This window comes from Dipodomys merriami, unplaced genomic scaffold, assembly GCF_024711535.1.
Source record: "Dipodomys merriami isolate MVZ:Mamm:240054 unplaced genomic scaffold, mDipMer1.0.p SCAF_11, whole genome shotgun sequence".
Classification (NCBI taxonomy): Eukaryota; Metazoa; Chordata; class Mammalia; order Rodentia; family Heteromyidae; genus Dipodomys; species Dipodomys merriami.
This window is the reverse complement of record NW_027202382.1, coordinates 38967139-38986031: the sequence shown is the minus strand read 5'-3', so window position 1 is coordinate 38986031 and position 18893 is coordinate 38967139. Positions and strand designations below refer to the sequence as shown.

Genomic DNA, 18893 nt, shown 5'->3' with positions numbered 1-18893 from the left:
AGCAGAGAGGTGCTTCTCCTAGCTGTCTGTGCAGCACTGCTGGCAGCCGTATGACCTGTGACTGCCACCCGCCCCCACAATCAGCCCATGGCAGTGGGAAGGTACACAGAGGCTGCTGGACTGACCCAACTGGACTGCTCTGATGGCACCCATTGGTGATGGCACCCTAGTTTATTCACATAACCAAAAAAAGGGAGAACACCTGAGCATACTCCTGAAGATGAACAGGGAACAGACTTATTCTCCTACTGAAAACAGAAAATGCAAACTGGTCATGGGAGAAAAACAAATGGCCTCCTAGTAACATCAGACTTCCACCTGGGTCCTCCAGAGAGCATGATGGACTCTACAGGTTAGAGGCACTCGGGGCAGGGGCATGGGGATAGCTGACGTTGCTGGAAGCTGTCAGGGAGAGCTCTGGAGAAAGAGGAATCCTAGAACAACTTATAAGGCAACACACAAACTTGCAATGAAACCAAAGATTGCAGTAAAGCAGAAAAAAAGCAAACACAAGTAGAAGACAAATTCCCATTTGGACAAAGCAAAGATAGATATGCTAAAAGTGAAAGGACAGAAAAAGATATCCCATGGAATAACATATGAGTTGGAACTGGTTATGTAAGTATCAGGTATAGTAGATTATTTTATTTCTAAAATGCAGGAGCAGCTGATACCATCTCCTTTTCTCATGTTTGAGAAGCTAATGAAAGCATAGACTTTCAAAGAAATAGACTAGTTGCAGAATTTCTGCCTGTCTGGTGCATGGCAAGATCCTCCCAACGCTGGCTGGCTCTCTGGAGTTCAATACTCGGATAAAATATAAGTATTGGATGTAAGCTCTAAGCAGCCTGGGCCAACCTCCAGGCCCAGAGGAAACCTAAAGTACTAGAGTGATCCTAGGAGCCTGGTAGAAAAATAGAAGTCAGGAGCTTGCAAACCAGTCTAGGGGCCAAATCTAGTGTGTGCCACTTAGGTTTATTTTTTTTTTAATTTCTAGAAGTAGTTGTACATGAGTTGCCATTTAACAAGTGATTTATGAGTATACTGTATCTTGATCAGTTTTCCCTCATCCCTCCCCTCCCCACCCCTTTCCTCACTCTTCTTAATTTTGTAAGATATACATTAGATTCTTGGCTGAATTATCCCCCTCTTTTCTTCATTTGCCTACTCCTTTTCCCTTGACCCCACCCTACCCCTTTCAAGTACCCACTTCCTGGTGTTTTATTTTGCTCAACTTTGATTTTGCCTTTTAAAGGAATTATACTATTTGAGTTCTCTCTTGACTCTACCACAGCCAAGGTATGGAATCAGCCCAGATGTCTCTCAATGGATGAAAATGTGGTGTGTGTATTATAATACACACACACACACACACACACACACACACACACACACACACACACACACACACACACACACACAGAGTGTGTGTGACACTTATCCGTTAGAAAGAATGATACTCTACCATTTGTTCTTTTTTTTTTTTTTGTCATGGGGCTTGAACTCTGGGCCTGGGTGCTGTCTGTGAGCTCTTCCACTCAAGGTGAGCACTCTACCACTTGAGCCACAGTGCCACTTCTGGTTTTCTGGTGGTTAACTGGAGATAAGAATCTCATGGACTTTCCTGCCTTGGGCTGGCTTTGAACCATGATCCTCAGAGCTCAGCCTTCTGAGTAGCTAGGACGACAGGTGTGAACCACCGGTGCCCGGCATACTATACTACTTGCAAAGAAATGGAAAGACTTGCAAAAAATTATGTTAAGTCAGGACTGGAGAGACAAAGGATGCATGTTTTCCCCTACATGTGAAAGCTAGACTGGGTGGCAAGTAAGTGTATGCACATGTATTAACTGAAAGATGGCAGATTCAAGCCACTTAAGTTTGGTAAAAAAAAAGTTCTTATTGGAAAACAGCCATATCGTTCCTTTACATCTTGCTTTGATACCAAGGTCATGGTTAAGTAGTGGTGAGAGAAAGCAAGGCCCACACAGCCTTACATATTTACTACCCCTTTACAGAATAAGCCAGCCCTGACACGAGCCAGTGAGACTGTACTTCCTCTAAGGGAGGCCTGTAGTCTAGAAAATAGAAACGCTTCCTGCCAGAAAGCCATCATCTCAAAACCTTTAAGATTAGCAGAAGCAAAGATGAAAGGATAACAGAATCTCTGCCAAGAGAAAGTACTAATAAAATTAACCTGTCGCTCAGGCAAACTATTCTAAATTTTAAAAAAGCCCCAGATATGCAGGATAACACATTTTCTTCCTGTTAGGGAGGAATTCAAGAGACTGTATGAATAAAAATGGTCAGGAAAGCACCTCAGGAACTCTGGGCACAGAAATAAAAGGGGCGAGAAAAGCGGAGTGAGAGAAGGGCCGGCCCACTGTCTCTCCAGAGGCAGGTGCTACAGGGAAGGCAAACCGCAAACACCCAACTCCCAGGACTTCACGTGTTCACAGAGGTCAAGCTGGCCTGTGTGAGCTTTCCCTACAAACCATCACTTACATTATCCAAGTCTTTCCGCAGTGCAATCTTGCTGGTCACCAACTCGTGAGCTAGGTCATCATTTTCCTGTTCCAACCTCATGTTAGCTTCTTGTAGGCGCCTATTTTCCCGCTGAAGAGCAGAAAAAAAAAAAAAAAAAACAATTACAGAATGCAAAAAAAACCAAAAAGTCAAGTGGAAACAAGAATACCTCAAGGCCAAATTTCAAAAACAATTCTTGGATCCCTCAGAAATCACAAAGACATGTGACTGGTCCTAACATGTTTCCAAATGAGCAGTTTCTTATTTTGTATCTCCCCACAAACAAGTACTTAACTGATTCAAGTGACCTTATCATAAAGCTACTTCTTTGTAACCGTGAGGAAAGGCCACTGAAGTGTAACAACTGGGCAACCGACTAGAAGCAAAAGAGATCTTGCTTTCTCATTTGCAAACTCAAATGCAAACAAGTCTAGAAACAGGAGGAGTGAACTTTAAAAAGGAATCAATAGCCATGTGGCAGTAGCTCATGTCTGTAATCTTTGCTACTTATGAGGCTGAGATCTGAGGATTACAATTTGAAGCCAGCCCAGGCAGAAAAGTCTGTGAGATTCTTTTCTCCAATTAACCACCCTAAGGCCTTGAAGTGGAGCTATGGTTGAAGTGACAGAATGCCTGCCAGTCTTGAGCGTAAAAGCTCAAGGCCTTCCTGAGTTCAAGCCCTAGATTCAATAAAGCTAGTTACAGACAGTATGGAGTGAAAATCCTCAAGCTGCTACATCATCCAGCCATAAGCAAACAAACCTCATATCGCTCGATGGGGTCTTCCTGTTGGGCCTGTTGTTCTCTCATGGTGTGATATTCTTTCTCATATTTTTTCAGCTTTTTCTGATTAATCTGTAGGATAAACAACAGCACAAATTGTGAAGAATCAGGATGCGCTAGTGCTTCACTGCCAGCGCTCACCACCTGGGCCAGGTCACTAGGCAAAATGTGTTTCCCCACTGGGATCAGAACCCGCAAAGGCCCAAGACACTGTTAAGTATCAGTACCCAAGGCTTTTCCTGACAGTGTCAGAGCAAACACCTTACAAATGTCTCCCTCCTAACTCCTATTTTTTATAATTGACTCCAAATCCTATCATCATCATCACCATCATCTACCATTTTATTTAGCACATGTCAATACTGCTGCTAAATGTGCTCATAATCGCTCTATAGGGTGGAGGAGGAGCTATTTTATCATTCTCATTTTAGGTATGAGGAGGTTATGTGGTTGATCACAGATAAGGGCTTGGAAGATCAGGGGCTGAAAGGCTTTGAGGCCAGGCCTCAAAATCTGTGCTGTCGCCACCTCACTCTGTAACTGCGTCCTATCCACTAGCTCTGCTGGGCTGCCTTCAAACAGGCATTGTCTCTTGGCCATTAAAAACACAGACCTGGAAATGTGATGGTGTCTCTTGTAATTAAAGCACTAAGGAAGCTGAGGTTGGAGGACTGTGAATTTGAGGCCCTACCATATCTGGGATGATGGGCACATGCTACTGCACCTAGCTTTATGGGGGTGGGGGAGAAGGGGCAGGCCTGTCCTGGGGCTTGAACTCAGATCTCTGAGCTTTTTTGCTCAAGGTTAGTGCTCTACCATTTTGAGCCACAGTGCTGCTTCCTGTTTTCTAATGGTTGACTGGAGAGTCACATAGACTTTCCTGCCCAGGCTGGCTTCCAACGGTCATCTAAAGATCTCAGCCTCCTGAATAGCTAGGATTACAGAATGAGCCACAACTGCCCATCTTTGCCTAGCTTTTTCTGCTGTAATTGGGGTCCCACAAACTTTCCAACTTGGCGAACCCTGAACTGCCATCTTTCTAATCTCAGCCTTCTAAGCAGCAAGGATTGCATGTATGAGCCTCCATGCCCAGCCCTCGTTCTGTTTAAAGGTACTGGTCCCTACCAAATTCTTGGAGGAACACTGCATTTTTAACGTAGGTGCCAGAATTTTCTACCCTTCTGCGATGAGGAAGTGGTTCTTTAATGCATCGGGGAAGCAGCATTTTGAAAGTCTCCTAAGCAACTAGTGCTTTCTGTGTATGAGAAGAGATGCCAACTTCCCCTTTCCCTACAATAAAATGAGCTACATACCCTTTCAGAGGGCTTAGGGGGCCCAAGGCACATCCATGGTCCTAGATTAAGAACCCATGAATTTGGGAATATACAAACATTATTCATATGTTTCATACTTTGATAGAAGCACAAATTCAGTTCATAATACCTCTCATTTGGTCAATAATCTGTCAGGAACCGCACAATATGCTCTTGTAAAATATATGCTACTTATCAGCCTCTGGAGCAGGCAGAGGCCTGCTGTTGCCAAGGCTAACAGAGAAAAATCGTGAGAGTGGCAGTCCCCCGGGGAGGGAGGGAGGAAGGAAGGCCGTAGAGCTTGCTCGTTATGAGCTCAGGCTTCATGGGTGGACAGACTTCTCTTCTTTTCCTGGCTTTGCCAGTGACTTACTGTGTGATCAAGGCAAGCAGACTAATTTAAGTTTCAGCTTCCTCATCTGCCAAAATCCAAATAGTTGTTTGTAAGAATGATGGTTAGGTGGATCAAATAATAGAAAATGTATGTCCAATGCTCAGAAGATGTCCTAACACAGAGTGGGGTCCTTTCAATAAACAAAATGATGTTATTATGATTGACTCTGGCATGAATCAAGACACAGAACAATGCACTGAACACAAAAAGCATGAAATATACTGCCCTTTAAGAAGGAGCTGGGATGGGGGCTGGGAAGGTGGCTCAGTGGTAGAGCGCTTGCCTTGCATGCCTGAGGCCCTGGGTTTGATTCCTCAGCACCACATAAGCAAAAAGAAAAAAGCCAGGAGTGGCGCTGTGGCTCAAGTGGTAGAGCGCTAGCCTTGAGCTGAAGAGCTGAGGGACAGCGCCCAGGCACCGAGTGCAGGCCCCACGACTGGACCAAAAAAAAAAAGAAGGAGCTGGGGTCCAATATGGCTTAGGAAAGCAGTGCAGCCAGGCACTGTTTTCATGCCTGTAATCCCAGCTACTCTGGAGGCTGATATCTGAGGATTGTGGTTAGAAGACAGCCCAGGCAGGAAATTCTGTAAGGCACTTATCTCCAACTAATCACTCAAAAAGCGGAAGTGGTCTGAGGGCTCCACTAACCTAGCCTTGAGCAAAAAAGCTTAGGCCCTGAGTTCAAGCCCCTCGACCACCATCCCCACCACTACCACCACCACCAACAACAAAAAAGAAAGCCAGGTGCCAGTGAAATAGGGTGTTTGGGTCTGGCCAGTGCCATCTTGGCCACATGGTCGATGGTAGGGTCTGGTATCTTGTCTTCATAGAGGAGGGTGGGGAGTGGGAAATGATGTTCTGCCTCCCTGGAGGCAGGGGGTGGGCACTGGCTGATAGGTTAGTAAACCTGTCAGTCTGGTGCCTGGGGCTGGGAGTTTCCTGTAACTCTGTCCCCTGACCTAACCCTATTTAGGCCCAGACCAGTTCAGACAGCACTATGCCACGCCACCGTGCCTCTGTGCTCATGTCCTGTCTCTTTTTCAGTCACCATGGCATCGCACTTCAGCTCTCCATTGGAGCTGAATTTGGTTTGTTAGTGTTGTTTTTGTTCTTTCTTTCCTCTCTGGCCTTCATGGCTCTGTTTTCTAGCACTGTTAAGTGTATTTGCTGGCTGCTGGTCTTTGAGACAAGAGTCTCAAAGCATGCAGTCACCGGCCTTTTAATAAAGATTCCTGATTTAATCTTTCAAAATGTGGCTTCTCTGTTTTCTCACCCTTACAACACCGTGGCTCACACCTGTGATACTTGCGATTCAGGAGACTGAGATCTGAGATCATGGTTCAAAGCCAGACTGGACAGAAAAGTCTGTGAGACTCTGATCTCCAATTAATCACCAAAAAAGTTTAAAGTGGAGCCGTGGCTCAAGTGGTAGAGCATCAGCCTTGAGTGAAAAAAGCTAAGGGACAGTGCCCAGGCCCTGAGATCAAGTCCCAGTATCTAAATAAATAAAAAAATAAGATCAGAGGCACAGGTAGTGGAGGTAGCAGTGGAATGTTAGTAGCTCTGCTCAGCCAGACTGAAGCCTATTGTGTGGATGAGTGGACAAAATGGGAGTAAGAGGAGGTCAGGTACATAAAGGAGAGCTAAACTCCAATGCATTGTGATATAGGATTAAAGGCGGTGACACATGCATCTTCCTGTTTAAAGATGCTTTGGGCAGGGCCTCGACTCTACTCTTCCTACTTTATGTAAACTCAGAACAACTCTGAGATGGAGAGAGCAGGGATGATTGCCTCATTTTACTGATAAGGGGTTGAGGTATAGAGAAATGACTCATTCAAAATCAAGGACCCAGTGATGACACCCAGAGTCAGCACAAGAATGTAGATCATGGGCGCTACCTGGTTTTTACTTATCTGTGTAGCGTGACCAGTGCTGAACACAGTTTGTGGCACTTAAGAAATCTGTAACTGAACTGGGCACCAGTGGCTCCTACCTGTAATCCTAGCTACTTAGGAGGCTGAGATCTGAGGCTAGGAAAAGTCCGTGAGACTCTTATCTCCAATTAACCACCAGAAGACCAGAAGGGGCGCTATGGCTCAAGTAGAGAGTGCTCGCCTTGAGCTGAAGAGCACAGGGACAGTGACCAGGCCCAGAGTTCAAGCCCCACAACTAACAACAACAAAAAAAGACAAGAAAAGAAAAGAAATCTATAATGTATTTCGAATTGAACTGACTTCGGGAAAGTACTATGGATACCTGGGCAGAGATCAATACAAGGCAGGCCAAAAGAGCACAGGAGTTTGAGGGACGTGAGCTGCAGCTGCTTTAAAGGAAGCGGCTTCTCTCTCTCTGACTATATCCCTGCTGTGCTCACCTGCTCTGGGTCACAAGCAGACAGAACCGGGATAAGGAATGGTGCTCTTAACTATCTGAAACAAACATTTCATTTAATTGATTAATCTTTAATTTGTTCAAATAGTTTATATTTCTTCAAGAATCATGAAATGGGATTAGGCACCTGGTTCTATAATGAGAATGTTTTCCTAAAATACAAGCAAAAATTAGTAGCTGAGGTCCCAGAAGGCAAATCACCTTGTTAAAGAAAAGAAAGCAGGACCTCTGCTTTCCCGTAACGACTGGCAGCATTTAGAATTGACTTCACAGAGAGAGAGGCACCTGCTACCCACTCACAAGTTCCTCACGAAACCCAGCTCCAGAGAACAAAGAAAGAAATAAGACTAGTCCTGTCTAGGACTATAAGGACAGCTAAATTTAGCCATGGTGTATGGTGGGTAAATCAACTCCAAGCTACAGACTGAACTGCCTGTCATTACATGACCATTACCAAAAGCATCCAATACATAAGCAGCTCGGACCACATTCGTTAAACACAATTACTGCAACCACTGATTTTAGAGTCTTTAATCTCCTAGAATCAAAACCTAACTCTATCACTTACTAAGACCCTTTAGGAATTAGAATTACTTCAATTCTCTAAGCCTTACTACACACATATCTTTTTTTTTTTTTTTTTTTTTTTTTTTTTTTTTTTTTTTGGGTCCGGTCGTGGGGCCTGAACTCTGGGCCTGGGCGCTGTCCCTCAGCTCTTCAGCTCAAGGCTAGCGCTCTACCACTATGAGCCACAGCGCCACTTCCGGCTTTTTTCTTTTTGCTTATGTGGTGCTGAGGAATCGAACCCAGGGCCTCGAGCATGCAAGGCAAGCGCTCTACCACTGAGCCACCTTCCCAGCCCACTACACACATATCTAAACAGATCACCTAAGGTCCTAATAAGGATTAATTCTGTCTGTGAGGGCATCATGTAAGAGTCTAAGAACACACACACAGAAAAGCCTGATAAAGTCATTGTCCTCATTAACCTTAAAGTCCTAATACATACCATCTACACACATTATCTGAACAGATAATAAAATTCAAACAGAATTTCTTTTAGTTCGTGAATAAAAATTTCCCTCAAGGTAAATGCTGCTGCTACCTACCAAAAAGTTTCCTGTTTCTCCAAATGAAAAATGGTTAAGATCACATTAATTTGGAGATATTAATTGCTATTTGATTTTTTTTTTTTTTTTGCCAGTCCTGGGGCTTGAACTCAGGGCCTGGGCTCTGTCCCTGAGCCTCTCTGTGCTCAAGTCTAACACTCTACCATTTGAGCCACAGTGCCACTTCTAGCTTTTTTGAGTAGTTTATTGGAGAGAAGAGTCTTATGGGGTTTCCTGCCTGGGTTGGCTTTGAACCACAATCCTCAGATCTCAACTTCTCAACTTCTGGAGTAGCTAGGATTACAGGTGTGAGCCACTGGCTGCTACTTGATTTTTTTTTTTTTTTTTTTTTTTGCCAGTCATGGGGCCTGAACTCTGGGTCTGGGCGCTGTCCCTCAGCTCTTCAGCTCAAGGCTAGCGCTATACCACTGGAGCCACAGCGCCACTTCCGGCTTTTTCTGTTTATGTGGTGCTGAGAAATCGAACCCAGGACCTCATGCTTGCAAGGCATGCACTCTACTGCTGAGCTACCTTCCCAGACCACTTGATTTTTATAATAAAGTCTTTTCTTATAGATAGTTTAAAGGTGAACACACTTTATATTTGAAGTACCAAATTGCAAGGAAGCAATGGTTCAGAAATTCCAATTCCCTTTGGGCAGAATTCTATAGCAAAGAAGGCAAGTGCTCAAAGTTGGCCTGGAGAACTCGTTGAGCCACCTCTTACTTACAGCACAGTTCCAGTTTCTTCTAACTAGCATTTCACACTGGTCTTGTTCTAAAAAATTCTTATACAAATATAGGGAAAGAACTTCCCTCTCATATTCCTTTCATTCTTTTCCTTCCTTTCCTTTCTCCTCCTTCCATCTTTCCCTCTTCCCTGCAACTACCCTCTTGTTTTGTAGCCCAGGCTAGCCTGGAACTTGAGATTGAGATTCTTTGGCCTCAGCCTCCCAAGAGCTAGGATTACTCAGGTGCCACATCTGATCCCCTCTCTTAATTCTTAAATTAAAAAAAAAAATCTTGGAAAAAACTTATGTTAAGTGAAGAAAGCTAGACCAGGAGAAATTTATGGTAGATAGAATGTACCTATAAATCTATAAGTAAACACAGTTGGGCTGGTGCAATAGTTGTCACAAACAAATTAAGAATAATAGACTGAGGGCTGGGAAGGTGGTTCAGTGGTAGAGTACTTGCCTTGCATGCATTAGGCCCTCGGTTCAATTCCTCAGCACCACATAAGCAGAAAAAGCCGGAAGTGGGGCTGAGGCTCAAGTGGTAGAGTGCTGGTATATAGCTGAAGAGCTGAGGGACAGCGCCCAGGCCCAGAGTTCAGGCCCCACAACTGGCCAAAAAAAAAAAAAAAAGAATAATAGACTGTGTGGAGAGCTCAAATAGTATAATCTTTTAGAAAGACTAAGTTAAAACTCAACAAAGTAAGTACCCGGAATGGGTACATCCAAGGTGGGAGGGGCTAAGGGGAGGGGAGCACACAAACAAAGGGGGATAGTTGGGGAGAAGGCAATCAAGAATTCTATGTATAGCGGGGGCGCGGGGCGGGGTGGGGGGCTCACGCCTGTAATCCTAGGTACTCGGGAGGATGAGATCTGAGGATCACGGTTCAAAGCCAGCCCAGGCTGGAAAGTCTGTGAGACTCAGCTCCAATAAACCACCAGAAAACTGGAAGTAGTGCTGTGGCTCAAGTGGTAGAATGCTAGCCTTGAGCTGAAGAGCTGAGGGACCGTGCCCAGGCCCAGAGTTCAAGTCCCAAGACTGACAAAAAAGTAAAAACAAAAATCAATGGATATACTGTGAAATTAAGAAAAGTAAGGGAAGGAGTGAGTGGGTTGAAGAGGGGTGAGAATGATGACATGGGTGACACAGATCAAGATGCACTGTATTAATCAACTGCTTGTTATATGGCAACTCCTCTGTACAACTCCTTAAAGATAATTAAAAAAATAAAAACAAAAGACTGAGCAGTGTTTTCTCAATTGCCCTCTAAATACAGATTATCCACAACACATACTGTGCATAGGAAATGTGGGGCTCCCGAAACCACCAGGACCTAGAGGAGGAACTGGGTATTAGCAGTGGAAATGATTTATCTGTCTCAGGTCATCTGACCCCAAAAGAGTAATAAATTCAATAAAGAGTTAAAATCAACCTTGATACATGTTATTTTAAGAACATGAAATCTAACTCCTCAAGAAATAAAAGATTTGTCTCAAATTAGTCTGCTTTAAGAATACAGGGAAAGGGAGAGTAAAAAGGCCCAGAAAAGCCAGATAAAGATAAAGGATAAAGACCCATGGGCACAGGTGATGCAGACCTTTGTGAGCAACACACCCATTTTGTGGCCATTTTGGAGACTGCACATCATGTTTAAATCTCACTGAACTTTTGCAATAAGAGGAACTGAGTGGACAGCATTGAGAATGTGCAGTCTGAAGGCCTGAGCTCTCCTAGCATTCCTGCTACTGCCTCCCAGTATCGCCTGGGTCTCCCAGGACTTGGCCAGCCCTACCTGATTGGGTGCTGTGAGGAAGAACGACAGGAACATCAGAAGCTACAACAATGACCACATAACTACTTCCTTTCTTAGACAGGCTTTCTAGGCATCTTCAGATGCAAGGTATTCACCATCCTCACTGTGAATAAACTGAGCTACAATTTACAATTTAACAGAATAGGACATCAATGAGCCAGCATTTCCTTTGCAAATTCCATCCTAAAAAGTTCAACAACTGTTTTCCACATCACTCATGTCCTGGACGTCCTTTTCTCCCCAAGGGGGCTCAGGTGCACTGTCAGTACTTGCTCCACAGAGCAGGGCTTGCGATGTGTTTGCCTGCAATCCCTCTTTACTCTCAGTCAGCAATAATCACTGTGAATGACCACTTGGCAGTAACTGACTCAGCGAATGCTTTGTCTCCCTGATATTTCTTGGTGTTAAGTATACCTGTAAGACAGCCAGTTATCACTAAACTGTATATACTGTATCTCATCTTTTAGCAGAACAACTTTTCTCTCATGTCCTGATAAAACTTAGGCTTTCTATGAATTTCAGAAAAAAATTACTGTCTCACTTAGGGGGAATCATTCCAGGTGTACCTCAAATATACAAAAGTTCCCCAAGCGGGAAGAACTGGAAAGATTTCACATCTAGGCATGAAATAGACACACTGTACAGACATAGTGAAGGGACCTTGGTTAGCCATAACTCATTGAAAACACAGGCCAGGAATAAAAACACATTAGATGCTATATATTTGTACTGTAAAAATAAAGGCCACAGATCCGGGTACTGGTGGCTCACGCCTGTAATCCTAGCTACTCAGGAGGCTGAGAGCTGAAGACCGAGGTTCAAAGCCAGCCCGTGAGACTTTTATTTCCAATCAACCACCAGAAAACTGGAAGTGGCACTGTGGTTCAAGTCGTTGAGTGCTTGCCTTGAGATGAAGAGTGCAGGGACAGCACCCAGGCCATCATCAACAACAAAATAATAATAATAAAGGACCTATTATTAAGGTGCTTGAAAGTAATAAAAAAAATAGAGAAGGTAAAACTTCTGGCTGAAAGCTGGTTTTAAGTCCTGCTGGCTGAAACCTTCTTTGTAAAATACCGAGTAGAAACTCAACAGCACATATATGCATTCATTGAATTGGTATTGATATACCAGATCTTATTTTGCTGTTAAGGATTTGGCAGTGAGCAAGATGCCAAAAAGTCCCTTCTGCTGCTGAGCCTCCTTTCCAGTGGGGAAAGCTGTGACAGAAGATAATGGCATAGAGAGCTTCTACAGAAAGCTCTGATATCACTTCCCTCATATCTGAGCCGGAGAATGGATGAAGTAAGAGTGTTGCCACACAGGCAGCTAGGCCAATATTAGAACCACAAGAAACAGCTGACTATTCAAAGGCCTGAGGGTGAACATACTTAGCAGGTCTGACAATGGAGGCAATCAGGGGGTCTGATGTGGAAAGGGCAATGGAGAAAACAATAGGAGAGGGAATCAGGAATCAGAGAAAGTCAGACACTGACAAGGCCAGACCTTGTGGACAATGTATGTGACTGCCAGACCTTGTGGGCCGGGTCAGAACTCCTCAATTCTGCAGTGAGGTGAGGCATACTAGAAGGTTTTAAGGGAGGGAAGGGGTGCAGAAAAGCCAGGGGCCTGACAGTGAGATGGGGATGTTCCTGATGGAGGCAGTGCATACTTCAAGGACCACTGGGATGTGGAGTGTGAAGATGTAATGGAAGAAAGAGTCATGGGTGTCAAGAACCCGAGATGGGGATATTGAAGAGCATGTTTTTTTTTTTGTTTTTTTGTTTTTCTTTTGTAGGGGGAGAATTAAGGAGCAAAAAAGAGGCTCCTTTCTTGTGTGCTGAGCCAGGGTGAGGTGGGGAAGTTCTGTCAGAACCGTGCTTAGTACAAACCTATTTTCCTTGAGCACATTTGTGGATATTATCTGGTAATTGCTTGAAAAACCAGAGAAGAACTTATTATAGCAGTGGCTATCATTTCTTGAACCCTTACTAATGTCCAGGCACTACGATATTGTAGCTAATTTGCACATACACGTTCCCTTAACCACAGCACTTACACATAGTTACATCTTAATTTGAAGAGAAATTTCAAGGACTAATTTCTAGAAGTTCTCTTTCTTGCTTTCAAATAATCTCATTTTACTCATTTTGTATTTTTACTGTCCCTTAGGCTAATAGGAAAAGTTTTTGTATTCTCCGGTTAACAGAGCAAGAAACCACTGCCAAGTTCTAGCTGTATGTAGTTCTCAGTTTCAGATGGCTCCGGAAGCCCCAAATCATGCCCTCTATACATGCTGTGTATGAGCAGTAGAAGAACACTAAGAATGAGTGGTCCCAGAATCCTTTGGGATGTGGAGGTATCCGTTTATATATATTACCTTTGAACTGCTTTCTTCCAAGTACCTGTAGCTTTCTTTTTCATTTCAAATGCATCTAGGTTATTTAAACATTAGTTAGGTTATACTGTATCTAGTCTTGTTATGTGTTAAAAGAAGAAAAGTAAGTGCCAGGAACTGGTAGTTCTTGCCTATAATTATAGTTAGGAGGCTGAGATCTGAGAACAAGGTTCAAAGCTACCCAGACAGGCAAGTCATGAGACTCTTATCTCCAATTAACCAATAGAAAACTGGAACCAGAGCTGTGACTCAAAATGACAGAGTGATAGACTCAAAGTGATAGACTCAAAGCAAGAGAGCTCAGGGACAGTGCCTAGGCCTTAAGTTCAATCCCCATGACTGACCAAAAAAAAAAAAAAAAAGCAGAAGGAGGAAAAGAAAAGTAGCATGAATTACCTCAATCTGACAAACAGAATTTTACAGTATTATTTACAGATAAAGGAATGAAACCTTAAGTAAGACTGGAGCAGCTTGGACTTCAGACTCCTGAGGCCAGGGTTCTGGCTCCACTTAAAAAAGGATACAAGTTTAGTCTGGCATAACCGTCTTGACCTACTGATCCTACTTTTTCTATCTGGACTCATAGAAAGTGAACATAACTATCTTTTAAGTACCATATGCAAATCTAAATATAACTATATATTCTGCACCCTCTACTTGCCTCCACCCCAAATTCCAAACAAAACCAAGCTCCCCCTCAGATACTAAAATCAGAGAATGCTCAAATCTCTTATATAAAATGGTAGAGTGTTGGCATACAACTTGCACAATTCTTTCATATACTTTACCTAATCTTGGATGACATATAATATCTAGTACACTTGAATGCCATGTAAATAGCTGTTCAAGTGCATTACTTATGCAATAGTGACAAGGAATATCCTTAAATGTGCAGCTCAGCACAGATGCACATTTTTTTTTTTAATCTTCAATCCACAGTTGGTTGAGTCTCCAGAGGTGGAACCCACAGATACTCACACCTTACTGCATGTGATGTGTCATAGCCAAACACAGGCACAATAAATATTGTATAAAATTACCTCCAGGCTAACAGGTGCATATGAAATATAAATAACTTTGGGAGTTAGACTTGGGTTCCATCTACAAGATGCTGCATTTATAAATACACAAATATATCAAAAAATTTTAAAAAAATATTGAAATCTAAATCATGGCAGTAAGCAACTGGGATAAGATATTCTCAACCTAGGTTATCATGTTACATCTTATAAATGGTAATAGTTTCACCAGGAAAATGTGAGACCTTAACTGAGAAGACTCTTTACTAAGCAAAAATTACATTACCTTCATGTTGCAAGCTAATTCCATTAGTTTTTTAGCATTTTCTTCTGAGCGGTATCTTTTAGGAAGCTGAACCCTGAAGAACTTCAAGGCGCCTTCGAAGTCTGTCAATAGCAGGTCATCCCTGGAAGTCTTGAAGAAAGTAAGAAATTACATATAGAAAACAGGTTTGACCTGAAGAGACACAAGAAGCATTTTATGATTCTGGTTTTAAAAGAGTCACTTACTTGCACATTCTCCCTGTTAGGGAAAATGTTAAAGCACAGAAAAAGCTTAGAATGAGACTTTGACAGAGACACTGCAGTGCTTACTGGGGAGGGCAGACAATGCGGCTCGCAAAGGGACACATACCTTTAGCAATCCAAGGGCGACATTAAAAATGCCACTTATTCCCTGAAGGAGAAAAGACAAGAAGAACATGTTCAGTGTTCTGCGTAGACTGTTCTGCCATTTTTCTTTGAAATATTCCACCATTGTAGAGAAACCATGAAATTTAAGTAAAGAATGTACTGTACTGGACCTATCTTGAAAAGCAAAGGCTGTGGCGTATGACTGAAAAGCACTTAAAAGAAGATCCAACCTCAGGTTTTTCAAAAAGAAGAACTTGTTTAGCCCTATTCTCATATTCAACAAGAAATAATGCTCTTCCAAATAGTCCATGATTCCAAACCAAAAAAAAAAAAATCAGTCATAAAATCATGTCCTATCAGGCAATTACTAGTGGTGAACTTTTCCTGTGTCCTGTGATCACCCATGAACCCTATATCCCAAAACTGAATTTGCTCTGGGCTCCCTCAGATTTGATATCCTTCATCTGACTAATCTGGGAAACATAAAGGCAAGGAACACACACAGGGAGGGGAGGCACTAACATCCCATCAAAGTAATCTGCAAGTTTCTAGAGCTTTGTTTCTGTAACTAATTCCCCCTGAGGGTTTTCTGAGATAATTAGTTATAAAGTTTATGCAAATCCCTTAGTATACCACCTGGACCTCAGTGATTACCTAACAGATGGTTGTTCACATTTGTGACAACAAAATTTACAGGCTTGATACCAGATTTGTGATTATATAAATTATGTCATATCCAAATAAAGCTGGACTTGGAGGCAGGTTAGAATAATAGTATATTGTTAACTTTTTTTTCCAGTCCTGGGCCTTCAACTCTGGGCTGGGGGCCCTGTCTTTGAATTCCTTTCTGCTCAAGGCTAGTGCTCTACCACTTGAGCCACAGCACCACTTTTGGCTTTTTCTGTGGTTATTTGCAGATAAGAGTCCCATGAACTTTCCTGCCTGGTTGCCTTTAAACTGTGATCCTCAGATCTCAGCCTCCTGAGTGACTAGGATTGCAGTCATGAGCCACTGGCGCTTGGCTTATGGATTTTTGTATGCTTTGAATGTAGTACAATCCCAACAAAAAGTATAGTACAGATATGTATGTGTCTACAGATGTTCAAGTACATAAAATGAAAAAACGATGTCTATGACATACTTGTATTATTCAACATATACATCTAGATCCATTATACACATAATACTCTGAATAGAAAAACATCATTTTCCACATAGAAATCATACATATAAATATATGAATGCAAAGAAAGACTGAAAGAATCCACACAAAACTGTTATAAAGCAGGATCCTGGGACTGTTTTATCTTGTAAAGTTTCTATAACAAACACTATTTTATAGTTTGTTCCTAAACAGGTATGTACCCTTCAAAACCCCAAATTATGATATATCAAGGACTGTTATTTATGCTTAATATATTTATTTTCTTTAGTAGTAACTCCCTCATTTCTAGCAAATTCCTACCCAGACTAAAACAACACAACACAAGAAAAAACTCCTTGGTGGCTGGTGTGGTCATTTAACTAAGTTTTGGTTACTCCATAAAAATGTTGGGTATAATTTCCAAGGTTTCTTTTAAAAAGAGAAGATGTACAGCCAGGCATAGTGGAACATGCTTATAACTGCAGCACCTGGGAGGATATTAGAGTAGGATTGAGAGTTTAAGGCCATACGGGGCCTTAATGGGGAGGTGAGGAAGATGCCCTGGACACCGCCCACCCCCACTCATCCCAGCCTAAACACAGAAACAAAGACTAGAGTTCTACTCTATCTAAAGACAACACATGCTCTGGAAAGACAGACTACTGCCAACTCTGCCTATCTATGTGAGAAAGAAACCTCTATTGAATTTAGTCACTGAGATTTTATTTTATATTTTTTAACAAATGTAAGCATTAGTTTACCCTGCATAAGGGCCATTTTGGTGTGGATTTCCCAGAACTAACATAAGACTGACTGTTTTGACAAAGTTCACACAGGGCATTGACAGAGTTAATACTTACCTCACATAGGAGCAGGTCGATGATATGGAAGACCATGTAGAGAGGGAATTTTGCAGTAAAAAGAGTAAGAAACCACTGGGAGGCATACATGTGTGCTTCAAGGCTGATATCCAGGAAGTGGTTGTACAGGTCAGGAATGTATTCCTGAAATAGCAAACTAATTAGATTTGGGCACACATGCAGCTAGCTATCCTACTGTGTCTCATGGGGCTCACAAATCTGCCAGCAATTGGTAAAAAAAAAAAAAAGTCACATACTTGTGTTTTTCTAAAAATCTCCAAAGTGCTCAGAAGAATACTTAGCTGGTGTTAAGCTGGCATTCAACTCTCCCTTTACACACCATGAAGTAGGTCTGAAGAGGAAGCCCTCCAATAGTGACAAGTATTTGGAAAGCTACTTTTTATTTCTAAGTTATGAAATGTCTGGGAAAGTGGGTTTCACTTCTGTTATGAGATTCCCAACCAGTCAGAGCCTGATGAATATTTCTTCATTGGCTTTGCTATGGAAAGGTCTCTACAGTCATTTCTTCTTTTGGTTATTTATAAGACTGAAAACCAAACTCACACCCACCAGGTTCGCACTGTTAGATCTTGGCATTCTCATCACATAGTGAGACATGACAGAAATAAAACCCATCCTTTTCCACAGATGGTATCATGTCCTTAATCTAGCTCACCTTGTCCTGCATCTTTATAAAGTCCAACTCAGGTTGAATTCTCCTTACCTGCATCAGGTGCTCCAACTGGTAAAATTTGCAATGTAAATCTTCAAAATTCTGCTTGAAAAGTTCCCTGAGACCATAGTCAAACATGATCTTGACTAGAACACTAAATGCCTGCTCTTCAGGCATCTGTAACAGATAGGCAATGGGGGGAGAGAAAAGGGTGGGTCGTGAATCACAGAGCACTCTGCATATTAAATTCATCTTTCACTTGTCTTACCAGGAGATGAAGTGGTATATGAAGACTCAGGCCTAAAGCTCTATTTTGTAATATTTATTCACTCAGCAAAGAAATGTGTAATGATGCCTACTGTCTGCCAGCACTGCTGCTGCCCTCCAAGAGCCTCCCTACAGCTAGAATAAATTAACTGTGATGAACCAGAGAGGATCGGTAGGATCACAGTGATGCCTGTGTCTCCTGCAGGAAGTCAGGGAACAAGCTTTGTGCGGAAGACAGGACTTGAGAAGATCAGGCTGATACCCAGAATAGGTCTCATCTTTCACAAATTGGAACGCCTCAGTTCTATCTGTTATCTTCCTCAGTTCCTAATAGTCATTCTAATACAACTATAGTTATTCCCCCTCTTTGGCAAAAACATAGCTTGTTGGAGAATATTACATATTCTAAGGCTTGTAAGAATGCTTACGGTGCTATAGTACTTTTTGCAATAACGGTCAAAGTGCTACAAAAACTCCACTTCTACTTACAATAAAATGTGGATTCATCCAGAGATTTATAGAAAACTATTTTTTGAGAAACTGGCAAGATGTCTAGTTTTCAACACAGAAGAAGAGCACTGGCTATGTTATTTAAGGCTTGGTGTGACTGCAGCAAACTTTCAAAAAAGTCAAGAAGGTGGGCGAGCTTCTATGGAACAAGATGATGGAGCAACTCAGAGCACAGAAATCACCAAGAATAAAACAGCTAAAGAGCAAATCAGATCAGGCAGTAACTGAAAAGAGCACAGCAGATTATTATTGGAAAGGTAAGAGTGGCTGGGACAGAAGAAAGACCAATCTTCCGAGGGGTATGGCATGAAAGGCAACTTCAC

General features: G+C 42.4%; 1 protein-coding gene across 5 annotated transcripts in view; it reads right to left on the bottom strand.

The window, feature by feature from the left end:
• Positions 1-18893, bottom strand: part of Rabgap1 (RAB GTPase activating protein 1) — a 149739-nt gene that overhangs the window by 8238 nt on the left and 122608 nt on the right. For 4 of the 5 annotated variants that reach the window (XM_070013209.1, XM_070013222.1, XM_070013216.1 and 1 more), the window contains 6 exons: positions 17845-17970; positions 17121-17264; positions 15118-15159; positions 14770-14898; positions 3289-3381; positions 2506-2616 (listed from right to left, as the gene is read on the bottom strand). In XM_070013209.1, the coding sequence (XP_069869310.1) occupies positions 2506-2616; positions 3289-3381; positions 14770-14898; positions 15118-15159; positions 17121-17264; positions 17845-17970 (645 nt within the window). Of the gene's footprint in view, positions 1-2505; positions 2617-2821; positions 2883-3288; positions 3382-14769; positions 14899-15117; positions 15160-17120; positions 17265-17844; positions 17971-18893 lie in introns of those variants that run through there. The other variant, XM_070013234.1, reaches the window with a different exon arrangement.